Source organism: Typopeltis vanoorti, chromosome 13 (assembly GCF_054136105.1).
Source record: "Typopeltis vanoorti isolate ZY-2024b chromosome 13, IOZ_Tvanoo_1.0, whole genome shotgun sequence".
NCBI classification, from domain to species: Eukaryota; Metazoa; Arthropoda; class Arachnida; order Uropygi; family Thelyphonidae; genus Typopeltis; species Typopeltis vanoorti.
In genome coordinates, this window is record NC_143561.1 from 96,360,251 (window position 1) to 96,384,385 (window position 24,135).

At 36.4% G+C, this 24,135-nt stretch overlaps 1 protein-coding gene across 1 annotated transcript in view; it reads right to left on the reverse strand.

Moving 5' to 3' along the window:
- The window catches only part of LOC150100395 (heat shock protein 60A-like), a 112,664-nt gene that overhangs the window by 34,125 nt on the left and 54,404 nt on the right, over positions 1-24,135 (reverse strand). The window contains exons 7-8 of the mRNA XM_090402752.1: positions 21,880-22,048; positions 10,692-10,899 (exon numbers count right to left, since the gene is read on the reverse strand). Of these exons, the coding sequence (XP_090258878.1) occupies positions 10,692-10,899; positions 21,880-22,048 (377 nt within the window). The remainder of the gene's footprint in view (positions 1-10,691; positions 10,900-21,879; positions 22,049-24,135) is intronic.

Sequence of the window (24,135 nt, forward strand, 5' to 3'; positions counted from 1 at the left end):
CTGAATCAATCAGGGTTTTCTTCAAGGCTTGCAAATGAATCTCCAAGGTTTGGTTCCTGTTCTCAAACTCTTTCATTTTTCCTTCAATAATCTTTGTGTATTTTAGTCTCGAGTTCACATCTGAGAGTTGCTCAACTTTTTATTCACTTTAACACTTTCATACATATCATTCTTTTCAATATGAAATTCAATTTTATCCTGCACAAGACTAAATAGTGATCACTTCCAATTTCAAATACTTTGTACACTTTGGTGTCCTGCACCACAGAGAAAACATCACTATCAACAATAACATAGTCAATGAGACTTTTCTTATTCCTTGCCTCTTCTCTCCATGTGAATTTGTGCACATTTTTATGTTGGAACATGGTGTTAGTAATAACCAGTCTATGTCCTGAGCAGAAATCCAATAGGTATTTGCCATTATTATTAGCTTTGCTCTTTTCTCCAAATTTTTGTATGACTGACAATCACTTCCTACTCTGCTATTTAGATCCCCAACAAGGACCAACTTTTCCTTTTTCATTGTGTCAGTTGCTTTTTCTAAAGCCTCAAAAAATTCTTCAACTTCTACCTTAGTAGAACCTTCTGTGGAACCATAGGACAAATAAGTCTCACTGTTCTGATATTTGCCGAAATCACTCTACTTGACACTGCCTGCCATTGAAGAAGATGAGCCTCGTATTTTGTGTTGAATACTATGGCTACCCCTCCTTTTCCTTGATTGTCATTGCCTGAATATAACATTTTATATTTATTGCTCAGAAAGATCTCACCAGTTTGTCTTTTTTGTTTCAGTCACCCCTATTATGTCGATCTGGTACTTATCTAATTCCTCTGCTAGCTCCATTTCTTTGCCATTCAGGCTTCTTACGTTGATAGTACCGATCTTTTACTCTGGTGATGTTGAGTTCGGGTGTATTTTCAGATTTGTTCCAGCAGCTGACTTTTCACTGTTCGCCCTGGTTCCCTGGAGAAAACAACGGGGGCTTTGTTTAACTGTGTGATGCCCCAGCCAGCATGAAATTTTGTCATGTTGTACCATCATTTTGTATTTTTGTTTAACCAATAGGAATACAATTTGGTCGACTAAATCCCTAATTGCCAGCCCATCCTCGTTCGTTCAGTATCCAGGTAGATGCCCAACAGGGTGCACCACGAGAAAGTGAGGATTGGACATTAGGTCAGAAGCCCTTGTCGGTTCTCTGCATTCCTTTAAAGACTATGTGGAGATCTCTTTATACAGCTTTGACCCTTAAGCACCCCATAATAAATTAAAAGTTTGTTAAATACTTGATCATTATTGTCAATATTTAATATGAAGCTATACTTATTTCTGTGTTACGAATATTGTAGAATTAAATCTGTGGTTTGTATTTTTAGTGTAGTAATTTTCCTTTATCAACTCATTACCACATTTCTATTATTTTACATTAAGATAGGCACTGAACAAAAGTGTCAGTATTTAAAAACAGCTATTTTAAAAACAAGTGGTAGAATCTGAGAGGAGACCTCCACAGAGCCTTTAAAGAAATGCAGAGAACCGACCAGGGCTACTTACCTCATGTCCAATCTTCACCTTTTCGTGGTGCATCGAGTTGAGTATCTACCTGGATACTGAACGAACGAGGGCTGGCAATTTGGGATTTAGCAGACCAAATTGTATTCTTATTGGCTTAAACCAAAATACAAAATGATGGCACAACATGACAAAATTTCATGGCAGCTGGGGTGTCGACCGGTTAAACAAGGCCCCCGTTCTTTTCGAAAGGGAACCAGGGTGAACAGCGAAAAGTCAGCTACTGGAACAAATCTGAAAATACACCGCAACTCAATATCACCAGAGTTAAAGAACGGTACTATCAACATAAGAAGCCTGAATGGCAAAGAAATGGAGCTAGCTGAGGAAATAGATAAGTACCAGATCGACATAATAGGAGTGACTGAAACAAAAAAAAACAACAACAAAAAAAAAAACTGGTGAGATCTTTCTGAGCAATAAATACAAAATGTTATATTCGGGCAATAACAATCAAGGAAAAGGAGGAGTAGCCATAGTCTTCAACACAAAATACGAGGCTCATCTTCTTGAATGGAGGCAGTCTCAAGTAGAGTGATATGGACAAATATCAGAATGGGACATTGGACAATGAGACTTATTTGTGCCTATGGTTCCACAGAAGGACTACTAAGGTAGAAGTGGAAGAATTTTTTTAAGGCTCTAGAGAAAGCTACTAACACAATGAAAAAGAAAAAGTTGGTCCTCGTTGGAGATCTAAATAGCAGAGTAGGAAGTGATTGTCAGACATACAAAAATATTTTGGAAAAATTTGGAGAAAAGAGCAAAGCTAATAATAATGGCAAATATCTGTTGGATTTCTGCTCAGGACACGGACTGATTATTACTAACACTGTGTTCCAACATAAAAATGTGCACAAATTCACATGGAGAGAGGAGGCAAGGAATAAGAAAAGTCTCATTGAGTATGTTATTGTTGATAGTGATGTTTTCTCCCTGGTGCAAGACACCAGAGTGTACAGAGGATTTGAAATTGGAAGTGATCACTATTTAGTCTTGAGCAGGATAAAATTGAATTTCACATTGAAAAGAATAACATGTAAGAAAGTTTTAAAGCGAATAAAAGTTGAGCAGCTCTCATATGTGAACTGTAGACTAAAATACACAAAGATTATTGAAGGAAAAATGAAAGAGTTTGAGAACAGGAACCAAACCTTGGAGATTCAGTGGCAAGCCTTGAATAAAACTCTGATTGATTCAACCAGAGAGGCATTTGGTGGGGTTGTCTGCAAGGATAGAAAAATCAGACCTCCATGGTGGACCCAGGAAGTAAAAGAGGCAGTGAAGGAAAAGAAGAAAGCATATCAAAAGTTCCTGGCAAATAAGTCAGCTTGTGCTCTTAGAGAATACAGAGACAAATGTAAGAAAGCTAAACAGTGTGTAAAACTAGCTAAACAAAAGTCATGGGAGGACATTGGCAAGAACATAGAAAATAAATATTAAGAAGGTGGCAAAATATTCTGGAGGTTGTTGAAGAAGCTCAGAAATGGAGGAAAGAGTGCTGTAAAAGGAATTAGAGATGATAAAGGCAACATGAAAACAGGGGAAAAAGATATCCTTGAAATATGGAGTAATTACTTCGAAAATTTGCTAAATGAAACAAGCAGTGATGCCACAGTGGTGAAAAATACTCAACAGGCATACATATCCATACTTGAAGTAGAAAAAGCCATCAAAGGCTTGAAATGTGGAAAGGCAGCAGGAGTAGATGATATTCGACCAGAAATGCTTAAGTATCGTGGTATAAAAGTCTTACAGTGGCTGCACTGCATAGTTCAGAAGGCGTGGACAGAGGGACGAATTCCCGATGATTGGAGTAGATCTCTCATAATACCCATATATAAAAAGCGAAATAAAACTGATGAGAATTACAGAGGTATTTCCATACTGAGTGTTCCTGGTAAGATTTATGCTAGTATACTTGAGAAACAGTTGAGAAGATTTGTGGAAGAAAAGATTGGTGAAGAACAAGCTGGATTGGCCAAATAGGTCTAAAGTGAGATCTGTCAAGATCAGATCTCACTTTACGACAAAGAGTCGAGAAATCATGGGAATATAACAAAGATATGTATTTCAGTTTTAGATCTGGAAAAGGCATATGACAAAATGTCAAAAGAGAAGCTATTCAAAATGCTAGTTATAGGGTTTCAATGGAGCATTATATCAAGCAATACTTAGTCTTTATTTGAGTTGTAAATCAGCAGTTAGAATTGAAGGAAGTACAGGAAGATGGTTTAATGTTAAATCTGGTGTGAGACAAGGATGTACATTATCCCCTCTGTTATTCATTGTCTATATGGATCATATTATGAAGGAAAGTGGTATTAAATCCGATACCAAAATTGGAGATGTCAATGTCAGCTGTTTGCTTTATGCGGACGATGTTATACTTCTAAATAAATCCGCTACAAGTCTGCAAGATTCACTGACTAAATTGAATAACTGTTGTAATAGATATGGCATGAAGGTCAGCAATAAAAAGACAAAGACAATGAAAATAGGCAGAATCATTGAAAATGTCAACTGTGTTGTGAATGGAGAAGCTGTGGAACAAGTAAAATATTTCAGCTACTTACTTAGGCATGATTTTTAGTGAAGATGGCAAATTAAATATGGAAATAGACAACAGAATCAACAAAACTGGTATGGTAGGAAGTCAACTGAGTAAATTCATATGGGATAAGAGAGAAATCAGTCAGAACACTAAATTAGCTGTATACAAGACAGTGTTCAAACCAGTTTTAACTTATGGATCTGAGAGCTGAGTCAGAAGTAAAGCACTTAACCAAAGACTCTTATATCTGCAGTCCTTAACCAAGGATTACAAATATGAGAGTCCTGAGAAAGATCAGAGGCATGAACAGATGGCATTAATGGCAATATCATATTAAAAACGAGGATATTAGGAAAGAACTTGACATTGTCAGCATCCAGGAATGCATTAACAGAGCTAATCTCAGGTGGTATGGGCATTTAAACAAAATAGGCGAGGAAAGATTAGCAAAACAAGTGTTCTTCGTCAGGTTGGCAGGAAAACGACCCAGAGGAAGATATAGAACCCATCTATATTCCAAGATATAGTTGGATTGATACGGTAGAAATATAAGATCTGATAATGTTGGAGTCTTGACAAGTAACAGACTGATTTGGAGGAAAATTGTAGATAGGAAGTTAGTAATGATGTAAATTTTTCATGTAGTACTATTATATCCTGTACAGCCCTTGGAATTTGATGATGATATGAAATATTAACATGACAGTATAGAGTATCAAGAAGATTTGGAGGGGCCTACTATTCTTACCTGGAAAGTAAGAAATGCCATTAGGAAATTGAAACCAGGAAAAGCTCTACGAATGGATGGAATTATGGCAGAATATCTAAAGGCTTTAAATGATAAGGCTATAAGGTCACTGACTGATATATGAAACAAAATATACGAAACTGGACACCTGCCAAAAGATTTTAAACACTCGATATTCCTACCAATACCTAAAAAATCGAAGACAATCAAATGTGAAGAGTTCAGAACAATCAGTCTAATCAGTCAGATAGCAAAAGTTATGTTATTTATCATCCTAGAAAGAAATAAACATCATAGACATTATAGAAAGATATCTGGAGAATCAGAAAGAAGTCTACTTAAACGTTATTGAATACACAAAGGCCTTTGACAATATACAACATGAACTAATTAAATGCATCAGAAAATGACAAGTAGATGGTAAAGATACCAGATTACTGATAAATCTATATTGGGAGCAAACTGCCTTAAGCAAAATATTAGGAGGAACCTTGGAGGAATTTCCATTAAAGAAGGATGTCAGACAAGGCTGTGTTCTTTCTACTATATTGTTTAACCTCTATACTGAAAATTTCTTCTAGCAATTAGAAGAATTTAAAGTCAGCATAGGAGGCAGAAACATAAACAATTTAAGATATGCAGACGATACAGTACTGCTAGCTGAAAATAAAAAAAGATCTTCAAAACCTACTAGAATAGATGCTGAAACTAAGTGAAAAACATGGACTTAATTTCAACTAAAAAAAAAAAAAACCATGCTGGTAACAAGAGAAAAAGGGAAAATACCTGATATAAATATTAAGATCAGAGGAAATACCTTAAATCAAATAGATAGTTATACATATTTGGGTTATCTAATTACAGAGAATGGAAAGTGTGATAAGGAAATATTAAGAATAGAAATTGCTGGATCAACCTTCATTAGTATGAAAAACATTGACCTCCAGGGAAATTCACACAAAGACAAGAATTAGGCTGTCCAAATGCTACGTATGATCAACACTGCTATAGGCAGCAGAACCTGGACAATATCAAAATATTGTGAAAATAAAATAAAAGCCTTTGAGATGTGGATCCTCAGAATTTTTAGAGTCCCATGGACTGCTAAAAAAAACTAATTTAGAAATATTAGAGATGACTGGAGAAGATACGAGGGTGGTCTGAAAAGTTCTCAGCCTCGGCCATAGATAGCAACACAATCAGCAAGATTTTTTTTTTTCTAAGTTGGTACATCTGTCATAAGCATCCATGTGAAATTGCAAGTCATTCTATCAAGTAGTTTGTTTTATACAGCTGTCTGAAGCAAAAGTGTTGTCTTTATCCCTTGAAATGGATAAAATTGAGTAAAAAAATAAATAAATCAGCTAACGCCTTTATATTCCCGTATATAGGAAGTAGGCAAGTCCAATTTTAGCCCCATCTATCTTTTAGAGACTGAGTGGGCAGTTCAATCTCCACTGGTACCGAATCAGAGATAGCTGGCCCAAGGCTATCACTAATTAAGCAGAACGCAGTGAAGAGAGACAGCTCAACAAGTGCCACCATCTCGTGGTCCCTAACCCTAACACTCATATTTAATGTCTGAAATAATGTGGATTCTACGGTCAATTTTCTCGAGTTTACGGGACGAAAAACCAGAGTTTCCATGAGAAAAAACCCACTTGCCCGTGCCAGAGATCGACTAACTTGGGAACCGGTCGAAAAAAGGCTTAGAAAAATTTCTGCTAGTTGCCGACTAGATTCGAAACCAAGAAATCTTCCTTCATGCGGCCAAGCGCTGTGGTGTGCAAATGCCACATCCACTGAGCTACATAGGCTCTCGTGCGGTTATAAAATTTTTTGTAAAAGAAGGTTTAACGCCAATAGAAATTCATTCAAAGTTCATAAATGGACTGCCGAGTTTAAACATGGCCATACCAGCCTTGAAGATAATCCAAGTGAAGGACGTCCAGATAACACCACCAGAAACCATTGATCAAGTGCACGATATGGTATTCATTGACCAGTGAATCAAAGTGCGTGAAATTGCTGAGACTACAGGCACTTTAAAAGAACATGTAGGATATATTTTGCATGAAGAATTGCAAACAAAAAAGCTTTGCGCAAGATGAGTGCCACGTTTGCTCACAGCAGATCAAAAATGCACTCGCATGAAAATCTCTGAACAGTGCTTGGAGCGTTTTAGCAAGAATAAAACTGATTTTGTGTATCAATTTATTACTATGGATGAGACTTGGATTCACTATTACACACCAGAATCCAAAACAGCAGTCAAAACCGTGGACAGAATCCAGTTGTTCAGCGCCAAAGAAGACAAAGTTGGTTCCATCAGCGGGAAAATTCATTTTGGGATGCTAAAGGCATTTTGTTTATTAATTATCTCGAAAAGGGTAAAACAATAACCAGAGAATATTATTCCAATCTTTTAACCAGACTAGACGAAAAAATTCGTGAGAAAAGACCCAGTTTGCAAAAGAAAAAAAAATCTTTCATTCGGACGATGCACCTGCCCACAAAAATGTTTTGGCAATGGGAAAATCAAGGAGGGGGTGAACAGAAAGGTTTGAGTTTATTCGTGATGTCCGGGGGCCAGGAAGACACTTTTTTAAGTAAGTTTTTTAACTTGTGTTTTTGTGGGGTCATGTTCTAGGGGGGTGTAGGTAGAGCGATCTCTGAGGATAATCTCCATTTTTCGATTGTATTCCGTGGCATTACCCTTTAGTGTCACCCACGTGGTTGGGCTTAGTATTGTTTGTTATTTGTTTTTATGTTACATTAGTTTTTTTTGTAATCCCTGAAGATGTCTCATTGACTGAGACGAAATATAGGAAGAATTAAATTCTGTTTTTAATCCTTTCTGAGTGCTGTATACAATCCATTAAGCCTCCAACATGACACTTTTCATTCTATCTTCCTCTGTTCTCTGAAACAAATATACAGTATTGGCAGTTGTATAGGCGAGCAGTGCCAAGTGGGAAAGCAGTTTTTTTGCAACTGTAGAAGCTATAGTTGAAATATGTTTGTCACATCTAGAGGTATAGGTCCTTGTCCTGAACAGAAATCCAGCAGGTACTTACCATTGTTTTTATCTTTGCTCTTTTCTGAAAGTTAGGGGAAGTGACAGAGATCTTTCTTGGCAAGGCTGGATCAGAGTTACACTTGCTGGTTACAGCTGATAAGGCTTTTAATAAATGGGCACTTTTCATTTGACAAGGTTTGTCAAATATAAAGTGGAATGGAGTACAGTCATCAGCAAAGCTATGAATAGGATTATGTCAATGAGAACAGGCCACTTGTGTAACAGGAAGGGTGTCGGTAAACAGAGCGGTGGGGCACTCCTGCATTGGTAAAGAAATCTGAGGAAAGGAAACCATTCACTATGACACACACACACACACACACACACACACACAGTAAGTAACCAAAGAGGAAGCTGGTGACCTAATTTCAAAGGATAGAAGGCACACCATAGGGCAGTAGGTATGCTGAGAAGGCCTCTATGCCAGAATCAATCAAATGCCTTAGAAATGTTGAAAGCAACCATATGAGTTTCTTCAAACCCTCCCATAAACTGGGTCCAAAGGTGTGTGCACAGTGTAAGCTATATGATCAGTTGTGGAGCAGGAGTGGTAAAATTCATACTGACTGTCACTAATTATCTGATTTGTCTCCAGGTGGTGAAGTCTGTGCTCACATTCTTCATGCTTTTTGAAAGAACTGAAGTGAGAGCAACTGGATTATAGTTGTTTGTAACTTTGGAATGGCCTGGATGTAAGTGTACCTTCAACAGTATGGTAGGTGCCAGTTGAATAGAAATGACCCAAGATGTGACAGTAGGCATTACTTCTGGGGGCACAAGTTTTTAGCACAGAGGGGATAATACAGTCAAGACCAGATGTCTAATTCAAGTGAAGTTTATTTAGGGTTATTCTGATTTCTTTCTGGCAGAAAACTTGGGATGAGAAGTTCTTGGTAAAGTGGGAAAACTTTGCTTTGGTCATCAAGCAAATTGGAATAGAGTGATGGCAGTAAGTCAGCCTTATCTTTGGACAATGTTACTAGAGTAGCATCTGGATATGAGATCAGCAAAAACATGGTTGGGTAAAATTTGCATTCCAATGACCTTAGCAAGGGACACAAAAGGGAAGTTTGTAGCATTTGGCCCTTTCAAAATCTAATCTGAATTTGTTGGAGTTTTTTTTGTAGTTGTTACAAGCCACAATGTAGGCTGCGATGGGCTTTTGCTTGAAGCCAAATGTAGTATGCTGAATTTTTTTCTTGAAATGTTTGGCACACTTGAAGTAAAGCTTGGATTGGTCAGGAATTTGGGATGAAATTAGGAACAATAGGCCTTCAAATTCCAGTGAGAGTTATTTCTTTTCTTTGGTCTAAGCAGCTGTTTTGACTCAGGAGAATAGAAACAATAGTCAGAATATGGAAAGGAGTAGTAGAAGTCACGGAGGTTATCCCATTTGGCACATTTGTAATGCCAAAAGATGCGAGATTGAAAGTTAATGGGTGAAGGTCATTCCATAGGTCTGACTAATGCTTTATATATGGTACAAACTATCTCCTCATGACTAGTAATTACGTGCTATGTAGTCTTTGCAAAACTCACAACATGCCATCTAAACTCCAGACAGTTGTCTACCATCACCCATAGTTCTCTAATTTCATCCACCTCCTGAAACTTTCATCAATACAGTGTGCAATACCTCACACTTATTAGCATAAAGTGCAATACCTCACACTTATTAGCATAAAGATTACAAACTCACTTATTTGTCCAAGCTAAATCTATTTAAATCTTCCTTCAGGAAGATATCATAAACAGAGGATCAAAGTTAGTCTACATGAAGTATTAAAAATAAATTAAGCAGAAGCTCAAGAATCCTGTGGCACACAATTTTCCATTCTGAGAATATCCATTATACGTAAGTTGATGGTAACATTCAAAGAGCCATTTCCAATTCATGTAACTAATCTGTTATTATTATTATGTGACACCTCCAAGGAATCATCATGGGAGGGAATACTACTCCATTCTACAACTCACTGTCTCCTCTACTTAATCCTCCACCTACACAATGAGATTACCGCCATCTAACACCCAACACTACCAATAAAAACTGTCTGTAAATGATACGTGTTCTTATGGCCAAATATGCACGCTTGCAGCATGAAAAACCTGAGTTTACAGGGGAAAACATCCTGCTACCTATATATATGACATCAGCTAACTCATCTTCAACTGAAAAAGTTCATATAAAAGATTCCTCTCATCATGATGAGAATCAAACCCTGGTCTTTTGCACTCAGGTGCTTACCCACCCCACATATTACTAAGAAACTTGACATTATGAGCATTTAAGAATGGACAGATGTAACCAAAAGGTAGTATGATCCTTCAACCAGAATGGAAGAGAAATATAAAACAGGTGTGTCAGGATGGCAGGAAAAAAAGATTCAGAAGACAAAGATCTATGTGGATGAAAGGAGTTAGTGCCTTAGAATTCTGAAGTGTAAAATTTGACAAATTATGTCAGAATTGATTTGTTAATAAGAAGTTAGTAATATAAACTTCAAGTATATAATCAGTAAATGAGATTTTGTGATGCTTTGCAACAATAACTGTGCACTGCACTTTTCTTGCTGGTTTGTTTTGTAACATGAAAAATCCAAGTATTCAGGAGTTATTTAACCAGAATCATTTGAGCATAATTATGCTCAAATGATTTTAATAAATTTGTCCCCTCACAAAAAAACACCTATGAACCTTAATATCTATAACTACAAAAGTAATTAACTACCTTTAACAAGAGTGTATCATCTTTTGTTATGATTACTTCTCCAACCTCTCCTAAGTGCTTTTTTTCAGCTTCTTCCAATTTGGTCAAATTAGCCTCATCTCCAAAAACTATACCTCCAGTAGCAATAGCCATGTCATATAACGTGTACTTTCTGTTATCACCAAATCCAGGGGCCTTCACAGCTGCAACTGGCAATCCCACTTTAAGCCTAAGAAATAAACAAAGGATATGGATCATTCTATGAGATCAAATTAAAAATTAAATTGAAGCCACAGAATTTTGTATTTTGATGAAAATGAGTTTGGTTATCCTATACCAGTGTTTCTCAAATGTCATATCCACGTACCCCATCTTAAATTTTCATTATTACCAAGTACCTCCTAATTAATTAATTAAAATTAATAGATTAATTTAAAATATTAATTAAAATTAAATATTTATTTTATTTGAATTTATATGTTCATGTAAACAAAAAATTATTTATTTTTAAATTTTGGTTCTCTAGAGATGTCAGACAACATATTCTTATCAATTTCATTTGATCCAGATGCAATATCAAAGTTTTCTTGTTACTTACAGCTAGTTGTATTTGCTATATTGCTCTCTTTTGGGGGGGTTTTATAAATCCAATCTTTAACCAATGATCCATACATAAGAATTTGAAGTCTACAAAAAAATACTGTATTTACTCGAATATAACTAACTTTTTTCCCAAAATTAAAGCTAAAAAATCGTGTTGCGCGATAAGTGCGGGAATTTTCGGAAACTAAAGTTTTCAGAAAAAAACTGAAAATGGTGCGACTTACCAAGAAGCTCCTACTCGCTATCACTACTTTTGGCATCGAGAACAGTTTCTTTGTGTGCATCGTCAAAGTCATCTACCCAAATAGCGTCATCTTCTTTCCCATTATTTCAAGCAAAAATTACCAGTAATTTACAAGACTTGAGATATGTAGAGCAGCAAAGAACTGCATATGATTGGTGCGGTATTAACAAAACATCGCACGAACCAAAGACAAATTAGGATTTCAATTGAGTTGAAATGCTAATTCCCTTCAACCGAATTCCATAATATCTGAAACACATTCACTATATATTTCTTAGTTTTACCACGTTAACGACGGGGTTGATGTCAAGCAAAACCATATATTCCACCGGCAACATATGGTTTTGCTTGGTCTATACAGCAATTTCAGTTGGAGAGGGGATGTGATTCATTAGTTAGTGACGTTTTATCCCATCTCTAATTGCACTGTTTGTTGAAAAATATAATGACTCCTTTAATTATGCATAGCCAAAAATTGCCACATACCCCCCCCCCCAATGACCTTTCGCGAACCCCCAGGGGTATGCATACCATACTTTGAGAAACACTGCCCTATACTTTTGATGGAACAAAATTTAAAGATTTTTCCTGGAATCCTAATTATAACCACTGTTTTCAGCACCCACAGGCTTAATAAATTTGGAGGGTTTTAAAATTAATCGCAGCTCACTTCCAGATTGTCTGATTTTTTTTTAACTGTCATTTTAATGTTCAAGGTGCATACTTTATGATTTCATATTTGCATTTTCAGGGATGGCAGCCACCTGCCTTATGTTCTGAGTGACTTTTCCCCATTTTGTGCTCTACCTTGTAAGCCCTGGGTTGAATCCACAAGTTTTGTAGGTGTTTTATTTATACATGTGGTGCCCCAAAATCACTTTGATTGAAGCACTTCTTCTATGGGGAAAAAAAAAAAAAGCTGCTCCAGAAGTGCAAAAAATTAAAAACAGCTTACAGATTTAAAGCTCAAAATGTTATTTGTGAGAGCTAATCTTGTTGGTGTCTATAAAGAAAATTTATCCCATTCTGTTTTCACCCCAGACAGCCTTTTTAAATAAAGAAAACCCACAATTTTATTTATTTTTTGTTGTTGCATCTTTCAGCAATATTTAGTACATTCACTTACCACTTATCACAGAACTTGACATGGTTAGCATCCAGGAATGTGTTAGAAAAGCTAATCTCAGGTGGTCACTTAAACAGAATGAGAGAGGAGAGATTAGCAAAACAAGTGTTCTCTTCCCAGTTGACAAGAAAAAGATCCAGAGGAAGACCAAGATGTAAGTGGATTGATACAGTAAAAATGCCTTAGAAGACAGAAATATAAGATCCGATAATGTTGGAGTCTTGACAGGTTCATTTGAAGATTGATTTGAAGGAAATTTGTAGATAGGAAGTTAGTAAAGATGTAAATTTTTCATGTAGCACTATCATATCTTGTATACCCCTTGAGGGTATATGTCAGGAATTTGATGATGATGACTTATCAAGACAATTTTTTTAAGCATTATGAGTGTGTGCCATATGACAGCAGCAATGGGAAACTAAAAATTAACTATGTACAGGTACACCAAGTGAACATCAGATTATTTTTTTTTAAAGATTCACTCTCATTTTAATTTCAAGAGAGAATGAACAGACTTTTGGTAAAATTCGTATGGTCCTGAAATTATATGTATAGTTTTGAAATTATATATGGTAATAGTTTAATGAAGGAAAGAGCATGATATGAACAGGAATCATCTAAAACACTAATTTTCAATTTCAAACACTGTATCCATTTGTAGTGTATTTAAAAAAAAATGTTGTTTATAGTTTGATTCTCATTGTGATAGCAGTTTTTTTCTCCTGAAAACTCTGGTTTTTCATCCTGCATACAGACAAAATATACTTTTGTTGGTTGTGATGGAATTGATGGTGGGAATAGCAGTGTCATCATATGTAATGGGAAGACTGAGTAGTGGAGGTGATGAGTTTCTGTAGTAGTTAGAGGATTAAATAGTAGAGTAGAAGGCCCTCCTGCAATGAGCCCTAGGACTCCTAAAAAGGTGTCCCGTAATAATAGTAAAAAAAAAAAAAAATTTTGTATCCAGAAAATATACAGAATATGAATAAGCAGCCTAAAGAGATATTTTTTTTAAAAAAAGAGAAAACTGAACACATCACAACCAAAGTCAGTCAATGAGAAAAATGTTATGTCCTCCACTTTTCTGCTTCAGAGAGCTTTAAAGTTCTTGCAGTTCTTTGAGCACCAGATATTTCAAAGCAGTTGAATGATTATCCTTCATAATATTCAAAAAATATTATTGAATATCATTAAAAATTTATTAATAATATGACAACGTGCTTACCATTATCGGACCCTATTCATGAACATTTGTATACCTATGGTACCTTGGTACTGTGGAAAGGTTGCTTTTTTTGTAATTTTATATTTATAATAATAATAAAAAAAAATCTTGAGATTATTGTCTGATACTGAGTGATGAAATTTATCCACCTTAAGACATTCACAAACATTAATGTTCCCTGCAGTCTGATGGTGGAAGAATTAGTATGCTAGCCACTTTGCCAACAAGGCCAGAAAAATACCAGCTTAATACTTGTGTCTATTAATATAGACAGAAAGATATATTTAATAACATGACGCTTTAATGTTTTGTTAATATTTTTATTCATTTTTTATCTAGTCTAGAAACCCTGTTCTAGAAGCCAAACATGAACTTTGGAGCCATTTCAGGCCTGAAGTGGCTTGAAGAATGAAAACGCTATCTTTGATTTCCCTTTTTATTCTCTCCTGTTTCACTGCTGTCTTTCTTCCTTCCTTCCTTGAAATTAGCCAATGTTCCACTTATTCCCAAGAAGAGTGAAATAATTATAATCATATTTACTCAAAATAAAAAAAAAGGAGGAGAGGACAGGGCAACTAATGCTATCTGAAAATCTCAGCTAATAATCACCAGACTGAATTGAAATCAATAAGAATCTTCCTGTCACCCACCTCTGAACATATACATATTCCCACAATACTTAGCATTGTGGGAAGTTCACTATCTAGACCAGGTTTGATCTTTACTGATGTCTTATCAGTGGGAGCCAGACCCAGGGAAGATACTAAGTTTGAATTAATGCAGAAGTCAAACTTGGTATCTTTCCTGTTATAAGCAAGTGCAAAACTTTTCTGCTCTCATTACAAATTTGGATGGAAAAGAAAATTACAACATATAAAATGTAGCTGTTGCCCTGATTTTCTTTCAGGATCTGGCTCACAGTGATGAAACCTCAAAGGTTTAAACCAGTCTTTGGGCAGTAACCCTCCCACAACAGGAAGTGTACTTTGCATTATAGGATATTAAGGCAATTGATGTGAAGTATACTAGGCTACTTGTATACCTTTATATACAAGTAGCCTAGTCATGAATACTACACATGCAAACTTTGCATCTGGATAAAGAATTAAATTTCTTAGGAAGTATAATCTGTCTATTAAGCTTCCATCATGTCTATCTTCTGACATCTGCAACTAGAATGCCAGATTTTTCATTTTTAGAGAAACCTGTGGCATAGTATAATTATTAAAAACAACACGTAAGTCCACAGTAATAACTTTAATTAATAAATAAGGATATTTCGTACTAAAACTAATAGTACATCTTCAGTGTTACAAACAGATAGGATTAGAATACAAGTAACGAACATTTGGTGGATCACCTATTAAAATACAATGTTGTGAGCTAGGAAATGAAAGAAATTAATAAATAATTAATACTTAAGATAATTAGTTTTTTAAAGATTACATAAAATAAAAGTCTCCCAGATCTTCGAGAGAGAGGCAATCATTTCGATTTAAATTTGGTCGGTGTAAAAATGCTTCACAACTTTCTTTAAAGAGGCGTTCATATTTGAACCTGCATCTATGCAAGAGAATAGCTTTATCCCACTGGATATTATGGGTAGTGGTAATACTGTGTAGTGCTAGACCAGACTTCTGAGGTCTGTTGTAATCAATATAATATTGATGTTCTTTAATTCTTTTTTCCACAGAACGGCCTGTTTGTCCAAAATAAAAAACATCGCAATCACAAGGAATTTGGTAAAATTATTTTGGACAAACAGGAAATTTAAACCATTGCCCTACTTAGTGAAGGCCTGAAGTGGCTTAAAGTTCCATGTTGGATTTTTAGTGCATCAATTCTGGATTATGGAAAAAAAACAAAAATATATTAAAAAAAATTTTAAACTCTTAAGCCCACCTGCTATACTATGTAGTATAGGATTACAACCTTTTTGCAGGAATCAGATAAAAAAACCTCATATCATACACCAGAGGAGGTCTCGGTTAAAGACCTAACTATTCTGCCTCCAGTTGGTGACAATCATCATACAATACTCACATGGGAAGTGGCAAAGTTTATGAATGTTCTATTCAGAAAAGGTTATATGCCGAACTACAAAGCAAGAAATTATGACTGCCTGAGGAGTAGGAATAGAGTACGAGTTAAATGGATGTGTAATTAATTAAGCAAGAGATTCATAGGAAAAAGATGTGGAAGAAATACTTTGTGTGCATAAGAATGACGTCAATTATATAATTATAAGCAGCAGGCCAGAAGAGTTACAAGTGTTATACAGAAAGCAAAGTCTGAGTATGAAAGTAAATTGGTTCTGCAAACACAAACTGAAAGCATACTGTCGTTATGCAGCAACTAAAAGTTATGCACAGACTGAATAAGAATTCAGCAATAGGAACTGATGGGATATCAGCACAGATGCTAAGTGTTCAGCTGAGCTCTCTATTCCTTTGACCTGGCTATATAATTTGAGTCTCAGAACCGGAAACATTCCACAGGAGTGGAAACAGTGTATGGTAATCTCATTGCACAAAGGGTGGTGCAAAGACTGGATATATCCAACTATCAACCAATCAGTATCTCAAGAGTGATGGTGAAGATTTTGGAAAGGTTGGTTATGTCTCGTGTTCAGAAATGGGTTGACAGATAATCTCTACTTTGCAATGAACAGCATGGGTTTACTAAGGGAAGGTTACGTTTTTGCAACTTGCTCTCATTCCATAATGTTACCACTGAATTAGATAAGGGGGAATGGATACACCATGATACCTTTGGAATTTGCTAAGGCTTTTGACAGAATGGAAGACTGCTGCATAAACTGGAGAATATGGGATTGGATTATAAAATATTAGCATGGATAAGAGGATGACTGACTGACAGATATCAAAAAGTCATATGGGGGGTATAAATCTGCAAGATTCAAGGTAATCATTGGTGTGCCTCAAGGATTGGTCCATTGTCGTTCAATCTGTACATTAATGATTCAACATGTGACATACCTTGCTGATGATTCAAAGATAGGTAAGGTAATCAGGAGTGCTGCTAATATGCAGTACTTGCAGAATGATTTGGATAGGCTGAGATTGTTGGCATGTGAAAATGGCTGTCAGTTCAATGTTAATAAATGTAAGGTCATGCACTTTGGTATGATTAGATATCCAATGTAGTATTATACTGGTGGGATTATTATTATTACGTGACACCTCCAAGAAGTCCAAAGAAGGGGGGGGGGAACCTGCTCTACAACATCTCCACCACTCAAATCCACCAACTACAGTGAGCCACATTATCTACACCAATGCCATCTACTGTCCGCTACCACCACCAATATTTTCTCAGACAATCACAAACATCCATGCCCACGGTGGGGTGGGATTCTCCAACCTTTTGGCTGGAGAGTGGATATGCTAACCACTCGGCCAGCCAGACCAGCTAGCCAAGGATCAGGATTATGCTAAAAGAAACTGATCAGGCTAAGGATCTTGGAGTTTAAGCAGGAAGTTGAAATTCAAGGGGTCATATAGCAAAAATTGTATATACAACTCAGAGAATAATGGTAATGCTGAAATAAACCTTGACATGTAAAGATGAGGAAGTCATTTTGCTTCTTTACAAGGCCTTGATAAGACCTCACCTGAACTGCTGCACGCAGATCTAGTCTTCTGATTTCCGTGGTTATTTATTTATTTATTTATTCTTATGGCAAAAGCAGCTGCAGGCCAATGTCCAGACCAGAAAGCTAATCCAGGGCCTCATCTGTCACCTCATGGATGTCCTGGAGGCCACCACCATGAAATTGGTGCCTTGGGCAGTCATTCACAATATGAGCAATCGTCTGGGCCACAGAGGAACAGTAATAATAAGGTCTCCATTTATGTAGTAGGTAGCCACATCTGCCCTGGTTAGTTCTAATCCTGTTGATAGATGCCCAAATCTTCCTAGGAAGGGCAAAACCAGGCTGCAGAGTATAGGGATCTTCAACCAGGGAAACTATTTGTTGGAAGATTGCTGGACCAGTGTTCTCTCCACATGTCAGGTGTTGATGGTAAGGCAGCTGAAGAGAGTTCGTCCATGGACCAGTAAGGGTTTCTTGATTTTAGGCGAAGACTAGATGGATATATGAGAATCTGGTGCAGGGGCAGGAGCGGATTGCTCATTATTTTATTAAATACTTTAATCGAGGCTTGTCTTCTACATATATTTGGTGGAGCAATGTTAGATAGGACAGGTGGCAAGGAGAGAGGGGGGAGTGCTTCTCACTGTCCCACTAATTGTGCACATGGTAGAGTTTAGGTGGGTGTCTATAATGTTAGTGTGTGTGCACTTCTTTCCCAGACAGGGACACGGTATTCTGCTGCAGAGAATGCGAGGGCTAGTGCAGATAACCTTAAGACATCAGCACAACAATCCCAGGTTGTTCCAGCAAGCCGTGAAATGATATCATTTCTCATTTTAATTTTGTTGGACAGGTTGGTGATGTGCTTTTATATATTAGGCTTCTGTCCAAGCTCACTCCAAGGTATTTTGGGTGAGGCTCATGTTCTACCATTTTGTCACAAAAAGAGAAGTTGAGGCGTCGATTTGCCTCTGCATTGTTCAGGCGGAATGCTGTGGACACAGTTTTTGTTGGATTTGGCTTCAGGTACACTGCTTGAAGTACACCTCCAGGATGTTCAGGTCTGTGTTCAAGATTGTTTCCAGTTTGGCAAAGGAGGTAGATTGGTGTAGGATCGCAAGATCATTGGCGTGTATATTTGCTTGAGCTGGTATGTGATAAGTTAGACACGTAGATGTTAAAGAGTAATGAGGATAACTCAGAGCCCGTGGAAGACCGTTGTGGAGGAATCTGGGCCTGCTCTTTTTTCCACCAATATGGACCTGGATCTTTCTGTTAGAGAGAATGGATTCAAAAAGCTGGAAAGTTGTTTTGCACCTTATGATATTGCTTAGCTTTAGGAGGAAGCCCCTGATCCAGATTGTGTCATAAGCTGATGTTAGGTCAATGAAAGTGACTCCAGATTTTAGTGTTTTCTGGAAGCCTGCTTCAATCTGTGTTGTCAGGGCCAGGACCTGGTCACAGCAACTTTTTCCTGGCCTGAAGCCAGCTTGTTCAATCAGGGGTGCTCTCTCGATGAATGGTGAAATTCTTTTAAGGAGAATTCTTTCAAAGTGCTTAAAGGTGGAGCAAAGCAAGGAGATAGATCATAGATTTTTGACATTATTTGGATCTTTCCCTGGTTTGGGCACAGCAATTATTTTGGCTTCCCGCCACAGTTTTGGTAGTTTTCCAGTTGTTATAATTTTTGAGAAAATGGCAGCCAACCAATGAGGTCAAAGATGTTTTAGAAACTCGGGGAGGATACCATCCACTCCTGCAGCCTTGCCATTCTTGGCAAGTTTTAAGGCTTCCTGTACCTCTTCCAGAGAAACTGGGTATATAAGTTCAGGAAGCTCAGAGGCCATCTTCAGATTATTTCTGATGGAAGATTGCACAGTTATTTTCCTGGTAGAGCTGGGACTTATCTTGGAGGTTTTCAGTAAATGATTAGCCATTTGATCAGGAGTTATCTCTTCGTGTTTATATGTTGTTGGTTCTGCCTCCCCCTCCCCCCTAATTTTCTCATAAGTGACCAGCTTTTCTGGCTAGATTTGGTGCAGTCAAGTTCACAGATGGTTGAGATCCATCTTTCCTTTCTGTTTTTGTTAAGCGTTGCTATGAGCTCCTTAATTTTTTCATATTTGCTTAAAGTTCCTCGGTATCCTTACTCCAGCATGGAACGTATTGTTTTCTGTAGCCTCTAGGAATAGAGGTTTTGGCTGCAGTTTGATTAGTTTGACAAATCTGGGATAGCAATTAGGGGTGGATGGTATTGCTGTAATGATTTGCTCAATTCACTTCTCAAATAGATTCCAATTGGATCTTCAAAGGTTCCATCTAGCAATTGGTGTTCAACTGATGATTGCGATTGATGTGCCTGTCTCTATTACTATATGACAATGCTGACTATTAGGGAATCTGTTGAGGATAGTTCTGGTTGTTGGTAGAGGGTGGGCTTCGAAGTCTTTAGAGACTATGCACAGATCGGGGATGCAAGTTCCGTTCCATCTGGCTGAGTGAAGGGTGCCTTTTTGCTTGGTGCCATAGATCAAATACAGGTTATACATGTCCATCCAGTTAACTAGATTATCACCATCTTGGTTGTTAGAGGAACAGCCCCACATGGTGTGATGAGAGTTGAAGTCACCAACATAGATAGCAGGGTGAGATGGTGGCCAGTCCATCTGGTCAGGACGGGATTGCGATGGTAGTATTTTGAATTTTAATACCTATGGAGTATTTCCATGGTGATTATGATACAGTGGAGAGAGTACAAAGGAGTGTCAAAAATGATATCAGGATTGTGGAATACCAATTATGAAGTCAGATTGAGAATTTGTAGATTGGTGACACTAGCAAACAGGAGAAAGAGGGGTAATATGATTGAGACTTACAAACTTCTGGAAGGGTCACTGCAGGCCATGCTCTGGATGTTCCTTCTTCACACAAGGCGAAATGGAAGAAGACATCTGTGCTACATAGGAGTTGCTATAAGTCTGAGAGATGGAGGGTGGTGAAAGGATGCAAGGTCATCCTTTGAAATTTAGATTGAATGCTGCCAAAAAGGGAGTGTTGACTAGATTTTTTCTTCATAGAGTAGTGAGTGATTGGAATGGATTACCATTAGATGTTGTGTGTGCAAGTAGTGTGAATGAATTTAAGAACCAGTATGACAGCTAGTGGGTATAGCCTCCCTCTATGAGTTCCTAACTCCCTGCCTGGAGCTCTATCTTAATAACAATAATAATATGATTACCATAAGTGTTTTTTTTGTTTTTTTTTTTTTACAAAACCTACAACACATTATCACCATGAGTGAACTAAACTAGGTTCTTTTGCTCAAAATATTGCTTTTCCTATGAACAACTTAACTATACAATCACCTGACTGCTCTCGTCTAAATTTGTTAAAATGTATGCAGTGACTATTTCAACACCATTTCACAGTTCAATTTCAAAATCTTGGGGGTGGGGAGAATTTCTTCCTCTTCATTCAGATTATGAAATACGTAAATTAATGTACTATAAGCCAAAACAGCCTACCATGTTTTTATGGAAGGAATTACCATAAAATTACTAATAATATTTATCAAATAAAGTAACTATATTTTATAACAGTAAAATAAGGTTGGTTCAGTGGTGGATGGACTGCAAACTCATGTAATTTTGAAGGGTGGTTGAAGGTATGTTACAGTTTAACAAAGGGAGAATTAGAAGAGCCCTTGACCATCTAGAAAAGAATATTTATTCATAAAATTTTTCACTTAAAAATTTTGTAAACACGTGAAATTAACGAAAAATTGTATACTCTATAATGTATACACTTTTCCTACTAGGATTTCATTCTTAAATGCACCAGCATCCTCAGAGCATAAGTTTATATCACAGTATGGCTAACAGCTCAATCATGGTGGCCTGTTATGTTTAAGTAATGCTCTATTATTACTACTTTTTTTGATCCTGAAAAGGGTCAAAAATATTTTTGCATTATTAAAATTATGGGCAATCCCTGATATCCATTTACTATGGAATATTTTATTCAGTTTAAGTAATGATGCTTGTTACAATTAAAAAAACTTCTGTTAAATGAAAACTGACAAACTATTAAAAAAGCAGCATTACAGCTTAGCAACTGACCTCATGGACAGAATTTTCTAAGGAAAATGAATATAGTCACTCACTGTAGCAAACTTATAGGGAACACAGGCAGGTTACTACAGTGAATTTCCTTTACTGTATGGGGTGCTCAGAATTCTTAGTTCTGTTACAATAAGCAAATTTTTTTTAAAGTAAGAATCAACTGTATCAGGGATCATCCACATTTTTTTTCCTCTAAAATATTCAAATTAAAAAAAGAATACTGTATTATAAATTAAATGTTATGCCAAAATATTGAACCCTATGCATTAATTACCTATTGAGAACCAGAGTGCTGAGTGCTTCACCATCAATATCTTCAGCAATGATAACTAAAGGTTTTCTCAATGAATTTGCCAATTCTAAAGCAGGAATAATGGACTGTATACTAGAAATTTTTTTTTCACTAAAAAGCACTAGAGCATCCTGAAACTCAACTTTGGAACCTGAAAGATTTCCACAAATGTTACTTAAGAACAATATTTTCTATGAAGCTAATATTAGAAAATCAACTTTATCTTAAATACCATACTATAATTCTAAATCACTATCTCTGAAAAAGTATATCTGCAGAGAATTTGAATGTTTATAAAAGGAATAACACAATAAGATCAGTTATTCAACTGTTGGTAGTTATTTCTAGTACATAAAAATAAAATTTGCATTGTGATTTATGCTAACTTCAAGTTGACTGTTCTTTCTGTAACATTAATTCATCTTCTCAAGTCTTACTGCTGTATGGGAAAAGGAAAATGTATTCAATACCATAGCTTCAGGCACAAAACTGGATCAAAATAAGTCACAATTTCATCCAAGGAAATAATTGACTTAACATCCATCACTAAGTACCAGAAATTAATTTAGTATTCAGTTACTAAAAATATATATTCTAGAAAATGACAAATACTAAAATGATCACTTGGAGATAGGAAGTTAGTAATGATGTGAGTTCTTCATGTAGTACTATCATAATATCCTGTACACCACTTGAGGGTACATGTCAGGAATTTGATGATGAGTGTGTGTGTGTGTGAGGGGGGGGGGGAACTGTAAAAAGAGTAATTTATGTAAAACTCCAGGAGAAAATATATAAGCAAAATAAATAAATCAATATATATAAAGAACCTAGAAAAAATTAACACTAGCCAGCTTGACTGAACATTTTTAGTACACATGCTGATATCCCATCTGTCCCAATTGCCAAATTTTTATCAGATGTTACAGCTCTAAAACCTCCTCTTGAAATTTTTTGTCTTCATCCAGTGTAGTGGTAGCACCTGTGCACTCTGTTACATACACCAGGTTGAGAGATCTTGAAGTAAGTACACATCATGTGAACTATTTCATCTATTTTGATACTATGGTACAATCTGCATTCAGTAAAGTTATTTTTTTGCATTTATTCTTTTACTTGCAGCATAGCGATAAAATTATTTTAGGCTACCTTTAGCCTGTGCAGCCAATTTCTTTTCATACTTGAACTTAGCTTTCTGTATAACACTTAGTTTTCTGGCCTGAGCTTGATATATTTCAAAACTCCTCTCACTCCTATTTTCATGATATTTCCACATGGATCTCTTGCTTAATAAGATTGTTCATCCGTTTTATTCCATCCTATTCTTCTAACTCTAGGGACACATTCAGATACTGGATCATTTAAGCATCTTTTCAAAGCTTTCCATTTCCATGCACTACATCCTTGCTATTCAACAACTGATACCTTGAAACCAAAGACAGTATTGTCATGAGAGTGTCGTAATTTACAAATTTATAGTTCAGCATATAACCTGTTCCAATTGGAACATCCATATAATTTGTACATTACAGGTCAGTACAGCATGATCAGTACCACCAACTAGTGGCAGAACAGTCACATCCTTAACTGAGACACTTCTGATTCTATGATCAAATTTAACACTGTCCTCGAGTTAATTCTTTCACATGCCACTTGAGAAAGTTGGCATGCAATAACTCAATAAATTCTCCTTCGTTCTTATGAGTTTTCTCTGCTGTCCAATCAATATTCAGATAACTTAAGTCACCCTCGTTTAATACTCAAGGTAATTTGGTGATGCAGGTCTGGTAGTTCATTTGCTGAGGGATGAAGGAACATGATGAAATATATGGTGGGGATACCCTACCATATATTTCATCCTGTCAGCCTCCACTTTACACCAGACATCAAACTCAGTGCTACATGAAACATTATTACATTCATGTGTTTCTACCCTAAATGGACTCAAATTATCTTATATCATTAGTAGTCCTGCTCCTCTCTCTCTCTCTCTTCTGTTATTCCTAAAAATACTATATCTTATTCTCTTAATATTATAAGTTACTCTCTTTATATTACTTCAGACTTCTCTGAATGATGGAGGCAGTGTTTATCTGGGTTTGAGGTGGGGGAGGGGAACATCAGTAGCTAATGGAACAATGTTTTCATTAATTGCTTGAGCAGTACACAGAACATACTTCCCTTTCTTTATGGTCTGTTGTGTCATCACTACAATGCTTCAATTTGTAAAAAAAAAAA